Source organism: Ascidiella aspersa, chromosome 1 (assembly GCF_963924565.1).
Source record: "Ascidiella aspersa chromosome 1, kaAscAspe10.2, whole genome shotgun sequence".
Lineage (NCBI taxonomy): Eukaryota > Metazoa > Chordata > Ascidiacea > Phlebobranchia > Ascidiidae > Ascidiella > Ascidiella aspersa.
Window position 1 is genome coordinate 10,622,648 of NC_139447.1, and position 19,474 is coordinate 10,642,121.

At 34.8% G+C, this 19,474-nt stretch overlaps 1 protein-coding gene across 1 annotated transcript; it reads left to right on the plus strand.

Moving 5' to 3' along the window:
* Window positions 1-1,855: 1,855 nt before the first annotated feature.
* Window positions 1,856-19,147, plus strand: LOC146167439 (putative phospholipid-transporting ATPase IM). Its single transcript, XM_083385647.1, has 33 exons — window positions 1,856-1,920; window positions 3,084-3,168; window positions 3,290-3,403; window positions 3,528-3,626; window positions 3,794-3,855; window positions 4,174-4,246; window positions 4,364-4,434; window positions 4,703-4,785; window positions 5,122-5,310; window positions 5,535-5,593; window positions 5,686-5,760; window positions 6,041-6,162; window positions 7,339-7,447; window positions 8,242-8,382; window positions 8,846-9,011; window positions 9,285-9,401; window positions 9,530-9,616; window positions 9,787-9,893; window positions 10,586-10,655; window positions 11,101-11,231; window positions 11,916-12,080; window positions 12,640-12,720; window positions 13,292-13,369; window positions 13,621-13,804; window positions 14,435-14,516; window positions 14,777-14,918; window positions 15,454-15,537; window positions 15,985-16,076; window positions 16,264-16,417; window positions 16,743-16,881; window positions 17,828-17,958; window positions 18,418-18,513; window positions 18,580-19,147. The coding sequence occupies exons 1-33, from the start codon at window positions 1,856-1,858 to the stop codon at window positions 18,592-18,594; spliced, it is 3,468 nt and encodes a 1,155-aa protein (XP_083241773.1). The 3' UTR covers window positions 18,595-19,147.
* The last annotated feature ends 327 nt before the right edge of the window (window positions 19,148-19,474 follow it).

Here is a 19,474-nt window from a genome sequence, read left to right on the forward strand (position 1 = left end):
TGCCGATTTGAGTACGATCGATGAAATTGGGCCGGGTAAATTTCCAACAGTCCACCCGATGTCTGTTGTATTTTCAACACCACCTTCGCATTACCCTCCTTGTGTTGTGTTTTTAGTCTTCTCCATTTTCTAAATCCCCGAATTCTCACGAAGGTATGAACCTTTACTTTTTTTTAGTCCATAGTTTTTTTTCTACTCTTTAGCTTTCAATGCGGCTGATTTAATGATAATTTATACAGACAAATTAAGATATTATAATGCTAAACAGAATAAACCTTTTTTCACTAAGTAGGTACACCAATCTAGTCTCTGGTGGAATTCCAGTATGTCAGAAACGATATTCAATTGAATATGTCTTATTTGTACCTGGCAATATCCTATGAAATAAAGCACCTGAACTAATTAACTTCATTAGGCAAGTTGCACAGAATCGTGTACTTGTCACCGTTGACGAAGTTTTGTAAATACCTTAATCTTCCTGATATTCCGAATTTAAATAAATATATATATATTTTTTTTCAATAAAAAAACGAATATTTTGGGTACACTATGCACGGATCTGTTATGTAGCTTGATAATGAATTGCAAAGCCAAAAAGGTCGAGTAGATCGCTAATGTATATTAACTGAAGATTAGCCAGCTCGTATCGAAATGTCTTAATCAGGATGATGTCGATCTACTCAACCTTTTTGGCTTTGCAATTCATTATCAAACGAATATTCAGTATTCAATAGTTTAAAATGGGTAAAAGTAATCCAAAAAAACAAATTGCATAGGCAACTGATAGGCAACTGAAGTCTTAGCAGAATACAATCAATCTAGGTAAAACTTACACCACTTTGTTTTCTTCTTTTGTATATATTTATCTCGATCCTATGACGATATTTTGTTTGGCGCATTTTCTTAAAAGTGAAACCTTATAGCGATAATAAGACGCACGCCGATGTGATATCCGTGTTTTGTTGTACGCGTTCTTTGTTTTCTTCTATCTTGCACTAACAATGTTGTATGCTAATGCCGCGAACGTCGAATTTAAGTGCCTATTTTCCTAGTTCTCTATTTTACATTGTCCGTTGTACTGCGCTAAATCACAGACTGACCAAAATTTCTTACCTGTGAGGTATTGCATTACAATGAACAAAACATACACTAACGGGTTAGTCCTTATAACCCGGCCTATCTTGTTTTATTTTATTTGACAATATTACCTACCTCTGTACTGCTGAAATCACCACCTGTCAATTGATGCCTTAAAGTCGTCCTTGGTTGTCGATAGTTCTTGTTTATGTAATCAAAATGACAACGGCAGTATATCCATGACCCACATAAAACCTTAAAACAAATAATTTTATTGTTAGTCAAATTGGAAATTCTTAATCTCTATCCTAAATGGTCAGTTTTACGTGAGAATTTTGCAACTATATTTTTTGTTGTGCTATGTAGGATTCAGTGAGATTGCAATTTACAATATGTTAATTTCTTTTGTGGCATGTAAATGAATTTTTTAAATATTTATTGGTGTCTGTATATATAAACTACTTGTTAAACTGTTAAAAATGTATGTTTGATTTAAAATTCCAATTTATTACAGAGAATTGCAATAATTAAAATTTACTGCGGTGTCCTCCTAAAGTTATTAGTTACACAAAACTAGCGCTTTTCCAGAGCAATTTATTTCTGTTTGATTGATAGACGTTGGCTATATGCTCACAATTACATGTAGAATACCAAACCTGGTAAATATGTTTAAGATATGAAAACAATGAAATAAAAAGGCTTGTGAGTAAAAAAGCATTTTGACTGGCAAATTATGCAATTCAGTTCTGCGGTGCTAAAACGCATTTTGTGGCTAATAATGGCATTTGTGAATCTATCGAACATTGTGTGCCTCTCTTCAATTTCCTTTATTGTTTGTCCAGTGTAAACGCTTTGCTTGCTTAGTTGCGTGTAACACATACGCATATACACAAGCCGTATACCTGGCCACATCTGCTAATGTTTAACTGACATGAGACATGCCTATGACACGATATAGTTGGGTAAGGTGGTGATCATGTGCAGTGGTTCAAAACGAGTCTTTATTCGTTTTCTAGTCTGTACTGTGAATCTCATATTCTAGTCTGTACTATGAATGTAGAGAATTTTGGCTGTTATTTTTGCACCTGTTTTTTTTATCTTATTAAATAAATTTAAATGATTACTCAGTGATGTATTTTCTTTCTTGATTTCATTCAATGAAACATTCTTTAAGTATGAAAATATGAGAACTTCCTGTTTTTGACCCCCGATTAAACTTCTGGCTACTTATTGTTAGTAGTTGACGCAGATGCTAGGCTTAGCTTATTTCCTGTTTCATACTTAAAGTGTAACTTCCTCTCTAAGGTGGGTTAAGGCATACTACTGTTCTCTGCGCTTAGTTTGGTTGCAATCTTGATGTTTTCTCTGGCTAATTACTATTTGCTTTAATTATTTTGTATGTATACTTAGTTGATTTTAATTATGCATTTACAATTGTTATTTCAATAAAGAATTATGTATCGTTTTGAGCTCAGTAAAACAGAAAGCCTATTCGAAATTTATGAAACTTGACAGGCTGTTATTATTTGTTAAGTTTGTCCAGTTGCTGCTTGATAGGTTGTACCAAACTAACAAGTTATTTAAGTTGATGAGATTCAATTCCCCGTGTTTGGACTTTCTTTTTAGGTTTAGTGTTGTGGTAGGCAATGGGATCAGCATGCTTTAAAAAGAGAGTTGAAGGTATTTTTTACAGACACTAATCTAGTTATGTGCACTTCTACCCTGTTCGCATTGCAGTCATTTTACTTTTATAATATAAAATAGTAAAAATAATTATCATTAACTCATTATGTTGTACATTTAAATTTTCTTATGAATTTGTTTACTTTCAGTTTAAAGTACAAATAATTTTAACAAGATTACAATAAAGCTACAACTTTGATGTGTTATACTTAAAATACCTGAAAGTGTTAAATAGTTTTATACTAGATTAGCCTTAGGATTTATTTCCTGTTAACATAACTTAAAATATACACATAATGCATTGGTATTTAACACACAAAAAGTTTTAACATAAATTGTTTTTATTTAGAAGTGCAGCGGGATTTAAAAGCAAACGACTTTGAATATAACTCAAGTTTTAAATATGTGGTAAGACAGTTTACAGTAGTAAAACTTCAACCTATTTGCAATGAATATATTTGCTTGGTATTTTATTTAATATGTGTTTAACAACCTCAGCTAATTCATTGATATATACTTTTTTTTTCAGGGAAATGAAATCAAAACCTCTCACTACACAGCCTACAACTTTATTTTTCTGAACTTATTTGAACAGTTTCATCGAGTTGTTAATATTTATTTTGTTGTTCTTCTCGGACTTCAGGTTTGTGGATTAACTTTTTCATAATGTATAAAAAAACAAGATTCACTTCTTCAGTTTCTATGTTGTTAGAAACTTTTCATAAATCTTGTGTACCAGAGTTTAAATAAACCAAGTTTCTTTTTAGTTTATACCTTCAATATCTTCTTTAAACCCAATATCTACCTTGATTCCAATTATAATTGTGTTGACAATAACTGCTGTAAAAGATGCTGTTGATGACATAGTAAGTGTATTTTTGTAAATATATTTTATATTTGTCAATAAAAAAAACGTATGGATTGTTTTTGTGTAATATAAATTTGAATGGGGTATTCTTTCATTTATTTAGTATGAAAAATTGTTAGAAATGTGTTTTTAGTATGACTAAATCTGTGTTTGATTGATGTTTAGCACCGACACAAAAGTGACAGAGCTGTAAATAACAGAAAAGTCTTGAAACTTAAAGACAACAAGTAAGTATTTAATACAGTATAAGCAGGACCATTCGTACTTTTTCCGTACCTAATTTTCCTTAGTTAATAATTACCTAGATACTGACATTTAGTCATCGAACCTCAGTAAAGGTTTGATGACATGGCTATAAATAGCACTTTGTATTAAACTCTTTTAAAGTATAGGGGTTCGTTTCATTGTATTTTATTTAAAAAATAATTTCTCCTGCAAATATTATTAAACTTCATGATTTTAATTTGATAAATTAAAACAAAAACACACATTTAATGTAATGTTGATAAAACTAGGCCTAGATTGTAAAATTTTAATTTTTTCAGGCTAATAAAAGAAAGATGGATGAATCTTCATGTAGGAGATGTTGTTAAAATAAACAACAATGAACATATACCAGTAAGATAAGTAGAATACACTTGGTATTTTTGTAGTTTTTTTGAACAATTCAAATTATTGTGCTATCGTATAAATATATTTGACTGAACTATTTGTAACTCCATGGCCATTTTACAGGCCGATTTGCTGCTTCTATCCAGTAGTGAAGATCAGAGTCTTGTCTTTATTGAAACTGCAGATTTGGATGGGTATAAACAAAACGACTTATTTCTTATATATGACCATAATTAGCCGTTTGTTTTTTTGCAATTTTCATGTTTTTTCGATCTTTGATATACAGAACAGACCAAACAATTTTGTATATGTATTTATTATAAGAGTTGTTAACCGAGTTACGACTGATTAAAATACTAGTAAATTTTTTTTATTTCAATTTTTTTTAATTTTTGGTAGCAACTATTACAGCCAATTTTAACCTAAATAAAAACCGTTAATAAAAATCTTCATAATTTTTAGGGAAACAAATCTCAAGGTCCGCCAAGCACTTCCTGAAACTGGAAAACTTGGGGATGATCTCAACTCTCTGAACTTATTTAGTGGTAGGTTGTTTTTCTGCTACAAATCAATCTTAAAATATTTAGAAAACGTGTTTCACAGGGTCTTCAAGCAAATCTCTTATGTGTGGGCATAGAGCTGTGGTACAATGCACATGCTTTCCTGTGTTTTTGACATGGTTATTAATTTTGGGTCATCCAGATCACCTTGAGAGTGCTTTCACAAGAAATAACATGTGCAGCAAAAGACAAAGTTTAAAAAGTTACTTGCTTCCATTGTTTAAACTTTAAAACTTACCCTTCACGCAAAATCCAAGTCAAAAAATGAGAACAAATTAAGTAAGGTGTTAACTTTGTTACTTCCGGCTGAAACCATTGCAGGAAAAGTAGAGTGTGAAGCGCCCAACAATCACCTGCACCGATTTACCGGCAACCTGATATGGGAAGAAACGACCCACTCAATCGACAACGAGAAGATCCTACTACGCGGCTGTAACTTGAGGAACACATCCTGGTGCTTCGGGCTGGTGGTATTCGCCGGTCCAGACACAAAGCTGATGCAGAATTCAGGTAAGATGTATTTTGGAATAGACTATACATTCAATCTAAAACGTTGGTGGTTGTTGTATTGTGTAGGCTACACATGTACTGTTTTCATAAGTTACTTTTAAAGAAATTGAAATGATTATAGTTTAGTTCAGTCTCTTTGCTTTGTTATACTTAATTTGGGCAAATTTCATATGTTTACAGTATACAACTAAATTAAGACAATTTTTTGTTTTGGATTTTATTAGGAAGAGCTGTGTTTAAAAGGACCCGAATCGAAAGGTTTATGAACCGACTCGTTTGGTGGGTAAGTAACTGGAGTATATAAGTTTACATGCATTTTTAACTTGGGTTGTAGTTGTTTAATGATGTGTGTGATCATTTACATGAAATTTTTAGATTTTTCTTGCGCTTTTCCTGCTTTCTTCGTTGGCCGCAATCTTGAACAGCGTTTGGGAAAGAGGCCAAGGAGACGTAAGTTTCAACTGCATATAGATAAAACAAATCCACTCATCTATGCCCACTGTTCAACTTTTTATCAATTTCAAAAATTCTACAGACGTAAAGTGGTAAACATGAACGAAGCCTTGACTATGATTAATTGAATTAGAAATTAAGCTCGTTTGGGTTAAATTTCTTGTCAGTTGAATTTCGTATCAGCATAAAATCCACCAGAGATTTGTCTCGTCTCGGAAATATTGGATTTTAATTTCGAATGTGACCTAAAATGTTTTTCTTTTACTTGTGACTTCAGAAATTCCAGCTGTTTCTTCCTTGGGACTCGTCCGCTCCGAACCCCGAAATGTCCGGATTCCTGATGTTCTTCTCAAACCTCATCATCCTAAACACCCTAGTTCCCATTTCGCTATACGTCAGGTAAGAGCAAGAATCATTTTATTATTATACCTGCGTCAACTTATCAAATGACTAACATTAAGGTAGATTCTCATTTTTAAACTAATTTAACAGAAATTGCAATTTGTAGAATTTAAGCGTTCACACGGCCAGGCGCCTATTTCAGCTCCATACGTTTCCTAGGTTAACATACTAAAAAACAGTGTTGTAATGACGCAAGTCAATGACCAGAATTGAGTGCGCTTAAATCACTATTTTCGAATGAGTTGACCTGACGTTAGTCTTTCGGACAAACCACTTGACTTGACTTTAGTCTTTTGAACCGATGACTTGGGTTAAAATATAGCTTTTTCGTTAAGTTTTTTTGTGAAAAGTTGTGCTCTCTTTTCCTAATTCTTGGCACAAATTACTGTTATTATCGTACGAGGTTTTGCTAGAATCGTACGAAAAATTATACTTTTTTTTATTTTTATGACAAGGATGTGACTTGCAATTAACTTGTTCTAAATATGACTTAACTGGGACTTGACTTGTGCAACTGATGACTTGGACCGGGACTTGATTGTTATTGATTAAAAACAACTTTACCTGGACTTGAGTTATTTTACAAATGACTTAACTATGGGACTTAAGTCATTCTAAATAGGAGTAAAAAGTGGGAAAATATATAGAGTGGGGGCCATCCTGTGATCCTCTTGTGGATCTATCCTATGTCGCTAACTTATCAATTTGTAAAGGTCAACTTAATCTTTGTATGGTTATTAAAAATACGTATTATTTAGGCGGTAATTTTGTTTGCCTCCAATTATGTCAGCTTGTCCCCTTTGGTTAAAACTAGAACTATAACTCTATCTATACGTTAGTTATTCGGCGTATATTAGGAACTTGGGCCTAATCTTATAAATATTGCCATCATACCAGGTGCTATACGGACTTGTTTCCTTTTAAGAAAGCGGTTCGCGTGAACTGGATCTTAACACTGTTATAGTAACTGTTATTTTACTACATAAAGTAAAATAAAATAGCCTGTGTAATGTTGGAAAACAAATAAAAAAATACTAAAGGAACTATTTTTAGAAGTAAGGATTAGGCCTACTTGGCAATTAATTGTTCGTCGCTTAATAGATCTGTTTTTATTTTTTGTTTGACATACAAGCGACATATGTTTCCAAAATCATAATCACATTCCTTATTTAGCATGGAGTTTATCCGGCTGGGCCAAAGTTTCTTCATCGACTGGGATCGGCAATTGTATTATGGCAAGAAAAATCTGCCAGCTGAAGCGAGAACAACCACGCTAAACGAGGTATTTTTTACCGATTACTTTTGTAAGTCCAGCATTGAGAAAATATTAAATAACTACAATTTTGAAACGTACCGGAATTTGAATTATTACATTCTAAACCAGGGGTCCACTAATAGTAGGTCGCGACCCAAATTTGGGTTGCGGAACATTTACACTGAGTCGGAAAAAAATGTGGAGCAGTTTGTGTAGGATACATAAACTATATACCAAGAGAGCCCCTGTGAGTTTTTATTTACAAACGGCACATACACTAAGCCTCGTAAAATGTCGTAAAGACTTTGTTGGTTCTACATAAGTGGGACAAGACATTGCACCCAACACTATTTTTGGTTAACCATAACGAACCAAATACCAAACTCATTCGTATAACTGGAATCTTACTTTGATTTCTATGTTGTATTCAAGAAAAGATTTTGATTTTCTATGTTGTATTCTTTTGATTTTCCATGTTGCATTCTTTTTTGTTCCGTTTTCTGAAGCCAAGGCGTCGTGAGCACGTTGCACTCTATAAACCGAGAGTTATGCAAACTTAATCTAGATAGCGAAATGAACTGCAAATTATTAGATCTATTATGTCACTTTTTGAGTCGTGCAAAGCTATTCAATTAATAACAACTCGCAAAGTATTTGGGTGGCAAAACTTTGGGACGGGTCATATTGTGTTGCGCCAAAAAGTATTTGCGGAACCCTTCTCTAAACGACGTTTGGTTCCCTGGAGGGAGGGGATTTCTAATTGAACGGCAAAGTTGCCTGGTATAAGGCTACGTGTATGTGAATTTTATCCTGATGGACAGGAACTGGGTCAAGTCGAGTACATATTCTCGGACAAGACTGGCACCCTCACACAGAATGTGATGAAATTCGACAAATGCTCTGTGGCTGGAAAGAGATACGGTGACGTGTACAGAGATGGAAGGAGGGTTTTTGGAACAGAGGTGAGCCAAAGCTGTTTTGTGAACCTTAATACTTTTAGGATTCTTAGTTTTTTTTTTGGAAAGCGTTTGGTATGACCTTTGTTATCTAAATAGTCTACGTCGATTCTGCTTTTTTTAGTCGCTAAGTCTACCACAAATTCTTTTGCACTTTTTGGAATTTATTATTTATGCCAGCAACAATTTATGCATCACAATAAACGAGGTGTTGATCTAAAAAAACAAAAGTTGTAGGTAACTATATAGCCTAATTAACATATTACACTATATCTTTATACACACTAGTAGGATACAGATATAACAGGACGTTTCGTTTGTCGAAAAGCAAGGATAGTCAAAAACTCATCATAATTTTAATCACATTTTTTATTATTATTTGTTTTTTTTACTTGGATACTGCACTATATTTGTTTTTTACAAAATGTATGTTCCATGTTTTCAGCAAATAATTACTTTATATCGGTAGGATATACCCTCGATTGATTTCTCCGACAACCCTTACGCCGAAACGTCCTTCCAGTTCTACGACCACCGTTTAGTGGATGACGTCAAAGCTGGTGACGTCAGTTGCGACCAGTTCTTTAGATTGATAGCGGTTTGCCACACAGTTATGATCGAACAGACTGACAACGGTACGGTATTTAAACTACAGTTTGATAGGTTAAAAACTGAAAGGGTGCACTTTAGGAATAAAGTTTTGTATTTGGGTGGAATTCGACGGCAAATTAAAGTAACTTGGTGGACTGCAAATAAAGACCGTACAAAAGTGAATTTTTGACTTAAGAAACCTTGATTTAGCCTAAACAGAAAAAAATCCCCTTTGTTGTTTTTTATTGTTGTTTAAATATAGTAAACGACCAATACGTGTTGCAAAATAAATTAAAAGATCAACAATTTTTTCACAGATGAGCTTATATACCGCGCACAGTCGCCCGATGAAGCCGCCCTTGTCTCAGCCGCAAGAAACTTTGGATTTGTATTCAAGTCTAGAACGTTCGACACCATTACCGTTGTCGAGAAAGGTGAGGTCCCAGCTTCACTTCTATAGTGTCCTACTATTTTGATTTCCTTATTAGTGTAACTTGTCTTACCGTCGAATGTATTATTTTCTTGACTCTTAACGGAATAGGTTAAACCTGAGTTGTTGCAGGAAAACCCGTGACCTACAAGCTGCTAGCAACTCTCGAATTCAACAACGTAAGAAAAAGAATGTCGGTCATTGTCCGCGATGAGAAAGGTACTGCTTGTGCAGATTTGACTATTGTTAAAAAAATTAAATGCACTTGAGTATATAAACAAAAGTATATATATTTCATTGAAAGAAACTAAAATCTAACCTTGAGAAACACAAATATGTTATGCGCTTAACCACTCAAGGCCATTTACATGTGTTGGTTTTAATTCCAGGAAAGATCTTCCTTCTTTGCAAAGGAGCCGACTCGGTTATTTACCAGCGCATCGGGTCATCAGGGACCGACTCCAGGGTGGAACGGAAGACAACCAAACACTTAGTGGTTAGTGCTAGTATAAAGGGTTTCAGTGGACCTGTTATATTGACAGCAAATATTAAATACACTTTTAGGTATGCTATAACGCATATTGACTTCAATAAATGACGTGCCCAGCTTTTAAGTGTTTTTAGTAGATCTTAACATATGTCTTTAACCTGATAAAGCAACATTACGTTTGGACAACACATTATAACCTTTAATTTAAAGAGATAAAATCTAAAGCGGATTTATCTATAATACTAAAGTATTAACAATAACGACATAAAACAGTTAAGTACGCACTAATATCTACGACGGAATAAGATTTATTATCGTCTCGATACGACATAAACCTGTCGCATTTATCACTAAATTAATAAAACTTTGTGTTAGGGTTAACATTATTAGGGAGTTAGGGATGAAGTTAGGGGTGTACACTGGGTTAGGTAAAAGTTGTTTAGACTTATTTCTGGCCATTTCGGCGTTATTCTGACCATTAGGTCCTACTTTGATTTTATTCCGAACTGTGTTTAATTCCGACATTGATGTTGTTCGAATTTCGAACTTATGGCTGAATTCCTACGTATGGTTGTCGGTAGAAAGTAAGTATTAAATTTCCAAACTGTTTGCGATAATATTTTCAAGGTTCACGATCGAATATTTTGTTTTGAGTTCGTATAGCATAATCCTGTTAAATGTATCATTTTGTCTTGCAGAGTTTCGCAGCAGAAGGTCTGAGGACACTTTGCCTTGCTATGAAGGAACTCGATGAGAATGAATACAAAAGTATGAATGTACTTTATTTTTAGCTAAATAAATAACAAAAACAAATAACAACGAGCTAAAGGCTGTTTGTATATTTACTACTTTTTGTTAAAAATGGATTGGTTTAAAAATATCCATATTTTAAAGATATCTTGGTATGGTATAAAAACATTATATAATATATACCCCCAATAACAATGTATATACCTATTAGCTTGGACATTTTAACTTATTTTCGCTTCCCGGTTTATTGACTGCGTTAGTGTGTACCATAGCATACTTGTACTTTTGTAAGTTTGTACTTCAAAAAGTGTACTCCAACAAAAAATGTGCAAGTTTACATTACTACTCAAAAAAAACGTCAAAACTGTATTGAATCCACACTTAAGCGCCTTGTCCTTGTTCAGTTTATTGGAAAAAATATCCCGGCCGCGTTTCTCGCTTTAAATTGTTATTTTATTCCCAGCGTGGGATGAGGCTCACCAGGCGGCGAGAACCTCACTGGAGGACCGCGAGGATAAACTGAACGCTGTGTACGAGGAGATTGAGAGGGACATGACTTTGTTGGGAGCGACCGCCGTCGAGGACAAATTGCAGGTTGGATAACCTCTTGGCATGATTTCTAAGTGTTTTTGCACTTCCTTTGTTGAAGCGAAAACTTTTTTGTTCATGAAATTAAATGCCATGTTGGGCACCTTTGCGATTATATACGCAGCGACGCCGCTGTGTTTTCGCAATAACGGCATACGCCCAACGCCACACGACCAATGCAAATTGTATATAGACCATTCAAGTTTTTTTATCACCTGTTTAACTATTTAGCTTTGTTTATAATTATGCACTAAGGAACTAATATCTGGTCATACACGTTGTCATATTTTTTTTTTTATTCGAAGAAGGTTTTTTGCAATTTAAACAGTCCTTTTTAGGAAAACGAAATGACTAAAGTAAAAAAATAAATAAAAAAGAAAGTATATTAAGAATACTGCGAATGCCTTAAACAAAGCTTATCGAAATTAGTTGGCTTTTAAAGATCTGGCATGCAGTGAGATTCGAGCTGACCACGTTGCCACACCTTGGCCGTCAAAGGACTAGCGGTGAAGCAATTCGAAAGATATTCAGAGCATTGTTGTCTCATAACTGCCAAACCCTGGCATACGTGCCCCTAAATATTTTTCTTTCGTGATTTTTAATAACCTGTAGTACTAGCCTCGCTTGTTTTGCACGAAAACAAAGTATTCTGTTCAAAATGATTTTCAATTTTATTTCCTTTTTTTAAAGGACGGCGTGCCAGAGACGATAGCCAACCTGTCCAAGGCCAACATCAAGATCTGGGTTCTGACTGGCGACAAACAGGAGACCGCCATCAACATCGGACATTCTTGCAATATGCTCACGGAGAGTATGCAAAAGATATTTATTATTTCGGGATATTCTCAAGAGGAGGTAAGCTGGGCTGAATTGTTGACAGGTGTAAGTTGCCCGAATTTGCTTTACCAGTAGGCCGATCATAAAGACAGTTCAAAATGTGACATATGTCACACACGTTCACGTCATAGTTGTTTTTAATATGCTTTTGCAGGTCGTTGCGTCATCTATATTTATAAGTTAAACACGATTTTTACAAGGATTTACTAACCATTTCAGCAAACGTTGGCAAGTAGTTGGTGCATATTTGTAAAGAAGCTTAAGTTGCACTAATGAGAAGCCATTTAACTATTGTAACGTAACTATGGCTTCACAACGGTATGGACGAGTAATTTATATTCTAATTGGATTATTGCATTTTGCCTTAACATATTTTGGGGCACAGTATGTTAATACGAAACTGAATCAGTCAAAAAATTAAAAAAACAAGTGAGTCGAGCCTACGCCCGTGAATTACGCGGCCACAACAACTAAGCTACTAAGCTCTTATTTAGGAGAGTTTAGCTAAATCCTGTGCAACAATTGATTTTGCTACACCTAACGAGTTTCAAAAATATTTATTTTTTTCTTCCACCAGGTGGAGAAAGAGATCAGCGAAGCGCAGTCGGCGATTGGCGGAAAAGTAAATACTCTTTACCACGATGATGATGACGAAATAGTAAGGGGAAGGTTGTCGCTTGTGTGCTGATGCTTGGGCGCAGGTGGCGGTGGACGCCATTATAATTTCTCATTTGACGCGCTCAATAATACGACTTCGTCGCGAAACTCTGCATGTATAAGCGCTAAAATTCGCCCAGAAATTTTGCGCTTGCTTTGCCTTAATTGTGATTGCATTTTTTCTCACTTGCTTGTATTATAAAATTAAGCGCTCCAGAGAAATTGTTTACCGTTGTAATGTACTGGGTTTTTAACATGTTGAATTCTAAAAGTGCAATTTTATTGACCCTTATAAATATTTAGAATTGCATCAATAGGGTTGATTGTAAATGGGCACATATCGTTTTTCGGCCTTTTATTGATCGCTACCCTGCTTAGCACAAAATAAAACTATGTTGATACTTCAAGCTAGAGAGACAAAGATTCATTTTTTACTCGCAGCGTATCACCGACGTATCATTTTATAGCGGTGTCCAGACGAAATAGCGAGGGTGAATAATTTTTTCATGTCATGCAAATATTAGTGGTGACCCCCGTCCGAGGTGTATCAAAAATCTATAAATCTTCTTTAGAATTACAATGTGAAGGATGTCGTTTCAAATGGAGACGAGCAGAAGACCTATGGACTGGTGATTAACGGCCACAGTTTGGTAAAACTTAATTTATTTTCGTTTTGGTGTAAAGGTTTTTGCAGTATATAACTGATGTGCTACAAAACAATATTTATTCCTAGTAACAAAAAGTGTCCGGAAACTTTAACGTAAATGTAAAAATTGGTTATAGAATTTATTTTAAAGATTTAAACGCAGTATTTCAGAATGAGCAACTAATTTGCTTAACTTTCCAAGATAGACTTGAACGAAAACCAAACATACCTCGCAAAGCCACATTTGGTCCCCAGGTTTACGCCCTTGACTCCGAGGTGGAGAAGGACTTCCTTGACCTTGCATCTAGATGCACTGCGGTTATCGTTTGTCGTTCCACTCCGCTGCAGAAGGCCAAGGTCGTCCAGTTGGTTAAGCGAAACAAGAAGGCAATCACTCTGGCCATCGGTGACGGAGCCAATGACGTCAGCATGATTAAGGGTAAGACGGCGCATCGCAGTGTAAACATCTCCGCGATTTTTTGTATAGGCCTATTGTTTTTATTTAGTGAAAAACTGACAAAACCTGCTTTAAATATATGTATTTGGAGACGCTTTATAAGCAAACCTATATACCAGTGGTTCTCAACCAGGGTGCCGCGGCGCCCTGGTGTGCTATTTCTAATGCTTAATCGTGCCGATAGGTGTTTGAGAATTTTTAAGAATCTTATGTTTGTTTGGTAAGCTTCTTGATACAACTATTTGTGTACGATTAAAGAACATTATATAAAATGACATTTTCCTACATGTTTTAAGTTTAATGTGCTGTTCCAATTTCATTTAGAGTTACATTTCAGTCAATACTCAACGAAAATTCATGTGAGGGGTGCTAAAAATCTTTTTATTATTTTATAGGGGTACCGTAAACAAGGTTGAGAAATCACTGCTATACACTTTAGATACTTTGTAAATTTAGCTGGTGAAACAAAAGAGAACTTAAAAAAAATTAAAATAACTTGTATTCCATATTTTGATATTACGATTAGCAAAGCATTTTTTATTATGTTTCTGTACGAAACGTTTGTTTGATCTTCGCCTTTTGCATTTGAAATTTGTATTTCCACACTAAAAGCTGCCCACATTGGAGTCGGTATCAGCGGAGAAGAAGGTACCCAAGCAGTTCTTTCATCCGACTTTGCGTTCGGCCAGTTCAGGTAAATTATGCTTAATGTTTCCAGTGCGAATGTCAGCTAATCTTTTCTAAATAAAATGAAGGACCCGCAGTGCCAATTTCAGAAGATAAGTCAGTCATACATTTAGTGCATGCTGTATCTTACTATACAAGTACAAAGTATGTGTTTTTATCAACTTTTCTGTATATTAATGGCATTGAGATTTGCTGTAAACCTGTTACACTTTTTAAGCCGGAAGTCATATATACATCCCTTTGTAACCTAGCCCTTTTTTCCCTAAGGTTCCTGGAGCGGCTGTTACTCGTTCATGGACGCTGGTCTTACATGCGAATGGCAAAATTCCTTGGCTACTTTTTCTACAAGAATTTCGCATTTACTCTCGTGCACTTCTGGTTCGGAATCTTCAACGGCTTCACTGCGCAGGTGAAAATGTTGTCGCTTTTTGGACCACGTTTACAAAGTTGGAAATAAACACCGGGAGACTATACGACAATGAATAAATCCAAAAAACACAAGAGTTGAAATATCAAATCCTATACTTAAAACGGTTTTATGGGCAAAAAAAACGTCAATAGCAACCCAAACATATGTTACCTGTGCCAAAGTGAATTTTGTACACTTTAAGCAAAATTTTTGGGGCTGTCAATGAACACACATGTTGCGTACCAAACGTTGTGGATGCTTGGTTAACCTATATACGATCTTGGACTTATAAAATTTCATACCTCTGTTCATTTGGTAACCTGGTGTGACATTAAAAATATATCCAAAAAACAAAATACAATTGTCTGTTTTGGACTTTTACACTATAATTGCAACCTTTTTGCGCTAAACTTAAAAACCCTTATAAAATTTGTAATTGTTTTTGAGACTAATGTTCTGAGGCACATTGTTGCAAATAAGGTTAACCAGAATAAACAATACTATAATTAAATATTTACTATCTCTTATACTGCAGTCAGCTTTCGACGATTGGTTCGTTGCCGTCTACAACATCGTCTACACTTCAACCCCTGTTCTGGTGCTGGCAATTATCGACCAGGTAAAACCCAATATCGTATGTCATCCGTTTATATCTTAACGGTATGTACACATTTTAAAAGTCGTTTCAACAGTCTTGCTAAAAACATGGTTAAGAAATATATGCTTTAAGTAAGAATAGGTGGTATGTTCTACCTTAAAGTTTCTTTTTTGCATGTCTGTCTCTACGGCGTGTGCTCTTCATTAAAAAACTTCAATTTCTATAATGATTTTTTTTGCAATTTCGAGCTGCTTTGTTTACGGAATGAAGGAGGGCTACTGACTTTAATAACTTTACATCGATGAAAGCAGCTTTTAACCATGGACAATGAAGCCAGTCAGAAATTAAAATAGTAAAGACATCACATGGCTGATATTCTTTCAAACAAATACGTTGTTACTACATTGTCCATACCATTAACTAACGTTTAAAAACTGGTCGTAATCCGATATTTTTTATATTTTCCAGGATGTTGACGAAGAAACTTGCATTCGCCTTCCTTCGCTATACACTCCAGGCCAAAGAAACGAACTATTTAATAAAAAAGTTCTTGGTCTTAGGTAAAAGTTCAAGTGCGACAAAATTGTTTGCATCTTTCGTATTTGTTTTCTGTTTCTTTTCAAATGCGCATTGAACCATGCAGTCACTTATACTACAATTTTAATTTTTCTTTTGCAATTACCGTTATCAAATTTCAAAATAAATTCACCACTTTCTAAAAAAAACAATGTTTTGTTGTTTCTCCAGCATATTCCGAGGACTTTTGACCAGTCTTGTGCTTTTCTTTTTCCCCTACGGCGCACTGATGGACACATCTGGTCCCAGTGGCCTTGACATGAATAACCACCAGACAATGGCAACCACCATAGAAGTTTGTACCATAATGGTTGTCACCATTCAGGCGAGTTTTACCGAAATAAGCCTTCTGTAGTTTTGTTGTAGCAAAACTGACTTTTATGAACAATACGACTTATGTTTTAAAATATTAAATAGCGCATGAGGTAAAACCATTACCATTTTTTCTATTTTATTGTTCTTGAGAGATTTTCTTTTTTATTTGTGTTATAAGTGTGACTTTTCTGAAACTCTCATAACAAAAGGTATTACCTATCGCCTTTCCTTCAGTTTCGTAGCATACGGTCCTTTTCCTAAACATTGGTGTTGGTTAACCGCCAGATTTTTAAGTTACTTACAGTTTTATGTCAAAGTTACTTTTATAATTTCAGATTGCCCTGGACACGTCGTATTGGACAGGCTTCAGCCATCTCTTTACTTGGGGCAGCATCGCTATTTTCTTTCCTTTTACTTTTGGTTTCTGCAGCGACGGGTTTTTCAACTTTCTCCCGAGCCAGTTTCCTTTTGTTGGTAAGTCACTAAAAAAAAAACAATTTGTTTCTTTTACTTTTTATGCTCTATTGTTCAAGTCAATCTTCAAAATACGACTTACCTAATAATTACAACTTCATTCACTTGGAATGTGATGGATTATTCAATATCCGTGAAAAATATAAGATAAATGCCAACCGACTGCAGCTAACACCACTCCAAACGGGTACGGTACAACCTCCTGGAAAGCTATGAACGTTGAAAATAGAATTTAATTTTTTCGAGTAAATTTGATAAATGAAGAGTATATTCTGAACCTAAACATATGTTAACTTTGCCAAACTTATTTTCGAACACTTTAAGCAGGATTTTCGTGGCTTTTAATGAACACACATGTGGCGTAACAAACGCTGTGGATGCTTGGTTAACCTGTCCTATACCATTTTGTATTTACGATTAAAATATAAGAAATTTTATACCTTCGTCTGTTTCTGAAACGAAAATGGGCTGAGCAACAAACGAGGATTAATGCGAAGGTTGATAATGCCTAGATCAGGGGTGTCCAACATTTTTTTTAAATTTTATTGTTTATTCACAATATAAAGCAATCGCGGCAATCACGACAACTAACAATTACTTCCAATAAAACACTATATTGTAGTGGAGGCTAGCATTCACATAAATATTAAGTTTGTTGTTAAGAAACAGGAAGCAAAAGTCAGCTCATCGACGGACATTTAGATGCAGTAATGCGCACTGCTAACTACACGTTTTTATTATTCGTAAAAAAACGCTTTTATTATTAGAAAGAATTAGTTACTAAACTTTGGCACGGGAAGAAGTTATAGGTTAAAAATTTGCACGCCGGCATGTTTGAGTTGGACACCTCTGGCCTAGATTGTTTTATGAGCAGAATAACATTTCTCAAACGAAGACAAGAATCACCAATAACTTTGCACAGTTTAATATAAACATATCCTTACAGGTTCGACTCGCGTTTCGACTTCGTTCGCCGCTTTGTGGTTCACGGTCCTGCTGGTGACTGCTGTGTGCGTTCTTCCAGTTGTGGCAGTCCGATTCCTCAAGTCTATTTTAAAGCCAAGCACTTTGCAATCGGTAGGTTGTTGTTTTGACCTGCTTTTTTTACTGATTGATCAAACTGCCAACGTTGTGCCGGACAAGTTTAATGCTGCTATATAAGTGCGTATTAAGTTTGGTAACATGGCCCATGTTTATAACTAAGCTGACCAATAAAGTTGTAGTTTGTCGTCTTTGATACATTTTGTATCAAGCCGAAAAGTCAACAAAGTTAACTATTTGTAGTAAACGTATTCTGTTTATTAATTAAATATTCACTAACAGATTTTAATAAGACACTGCTACATTTTAAGCCGCCTTTTTTGCTTCTGAAATTGCGAATTTCAATGCCTCAAAATTAAGGTTCTTTCAGTTTAAACGCTTGTTATGGTTTGCTGATAAATCTTTTGAGATCAGAAAATGTGTTTTATAAAAGTTTAAAAATTCAGTATAGCTTTACTTAAGAAATTTTTTTTTATCGCCTTCTTTCCTTTTCAGGTGCTTTTAGAGCAGAAGCGGCAAAAAGGCGGCAAAATTTCAAACGGTGTCGCGCATGCGCAGTGCACCAACGGCAACGTAGTGGTGCCGCAAAAGGTCAGCGTCACTAATTTATGACTAGCTGGAGAGTACGAGACTTCCTAAAGCGCTGTTTCTATTCAGATCACCACTACCTGACACGTAACCGCAATCGTCAAAGTAGTTGCAAGCCCAACGGCCTTGAGTAAGTCAACCCACTGTATTTATATTAATCCGGAACATATGCCACTGTTTATAGATTTTTAACTGAAATGCTGATTGGCATTTCTAGTATCCCCTGCTGATAATTTTATTATTATTATTTTTAATTATTTTGAGTTTGTCAACAGTTTTCTATAACTTTTTGGGCACGTGAAAATTACTTTAATCGATTTAAGATCGGTCTGCTGTTTAAAAAATGTTTTATACTTTTATTTCTTGCAATGTGATTTTGTCAAGCACTTATCCGTGTACATTTCTTTCTTGCGGTGCTTTACGTATTTTATTGTGACAACTTACTGTAGTTCACCTTACTTTGTTAATTTTGTGCCTTTTCAGTCCCATTTTTCGACAAAATTAGCTTGAAAACTTGTATGTAGTTTTACTAGACCAATAGGTATGTTATATATGCATTACATATGTTACCGAGTATATGATGTGGTCCAACATACATTGGTTGCAATCACAGATTCGGTTTTGTAATTTCGATATGTTTGTCTCCACATCTTAAATGATATATTTTAAGAGGTTCAATTTATGCATTACATTTCATCGATATTAATTGTTTTTTTTTAGTTTATTGCATGCGATAATTAAGTTAACTTTGTTTTTGTGATTTAAACACTCTTCATAAAATAAATCAAATCAAGCTTGGTACGTATTCATGCTGTTGGTTGTCAGGCATTTTAATTTATGAAGTCGACAAGCTTCATTTGAAGACCAATTTACTGCGTATTGATGCAGCAAACAAATGAGAAAATATTATCAAAATTTCCAAGGAATCTAGCAGTAGGCATACAATTATTAATTTTGTTTTGCT

Excerpts from the sequence above, each read along its gene's own strand:
- LOC146167439 (XM_083385647.1), top strand. The coding sequence starts at position 1,856 with ATGGCATTTGTGAATCTATCGAACATTGTGTGCCTCTCTTCAATTTCC. Across the intron at positions 5,311-5,534 it reads AAAGCTGATGCAGAATTCAG|GAAGAGCTGTGTTTAAAAGG; the intron begins GTAAGATGTATT and ends GGATTTTATTAG. Across the intron at positions 9,012-9,284 it reads GATCGAACAGACTGACAACG|ATGAGCTTATATACCGCGCA; the intron begins GTACGGTATTTA and ends ATTTTTTCACAG.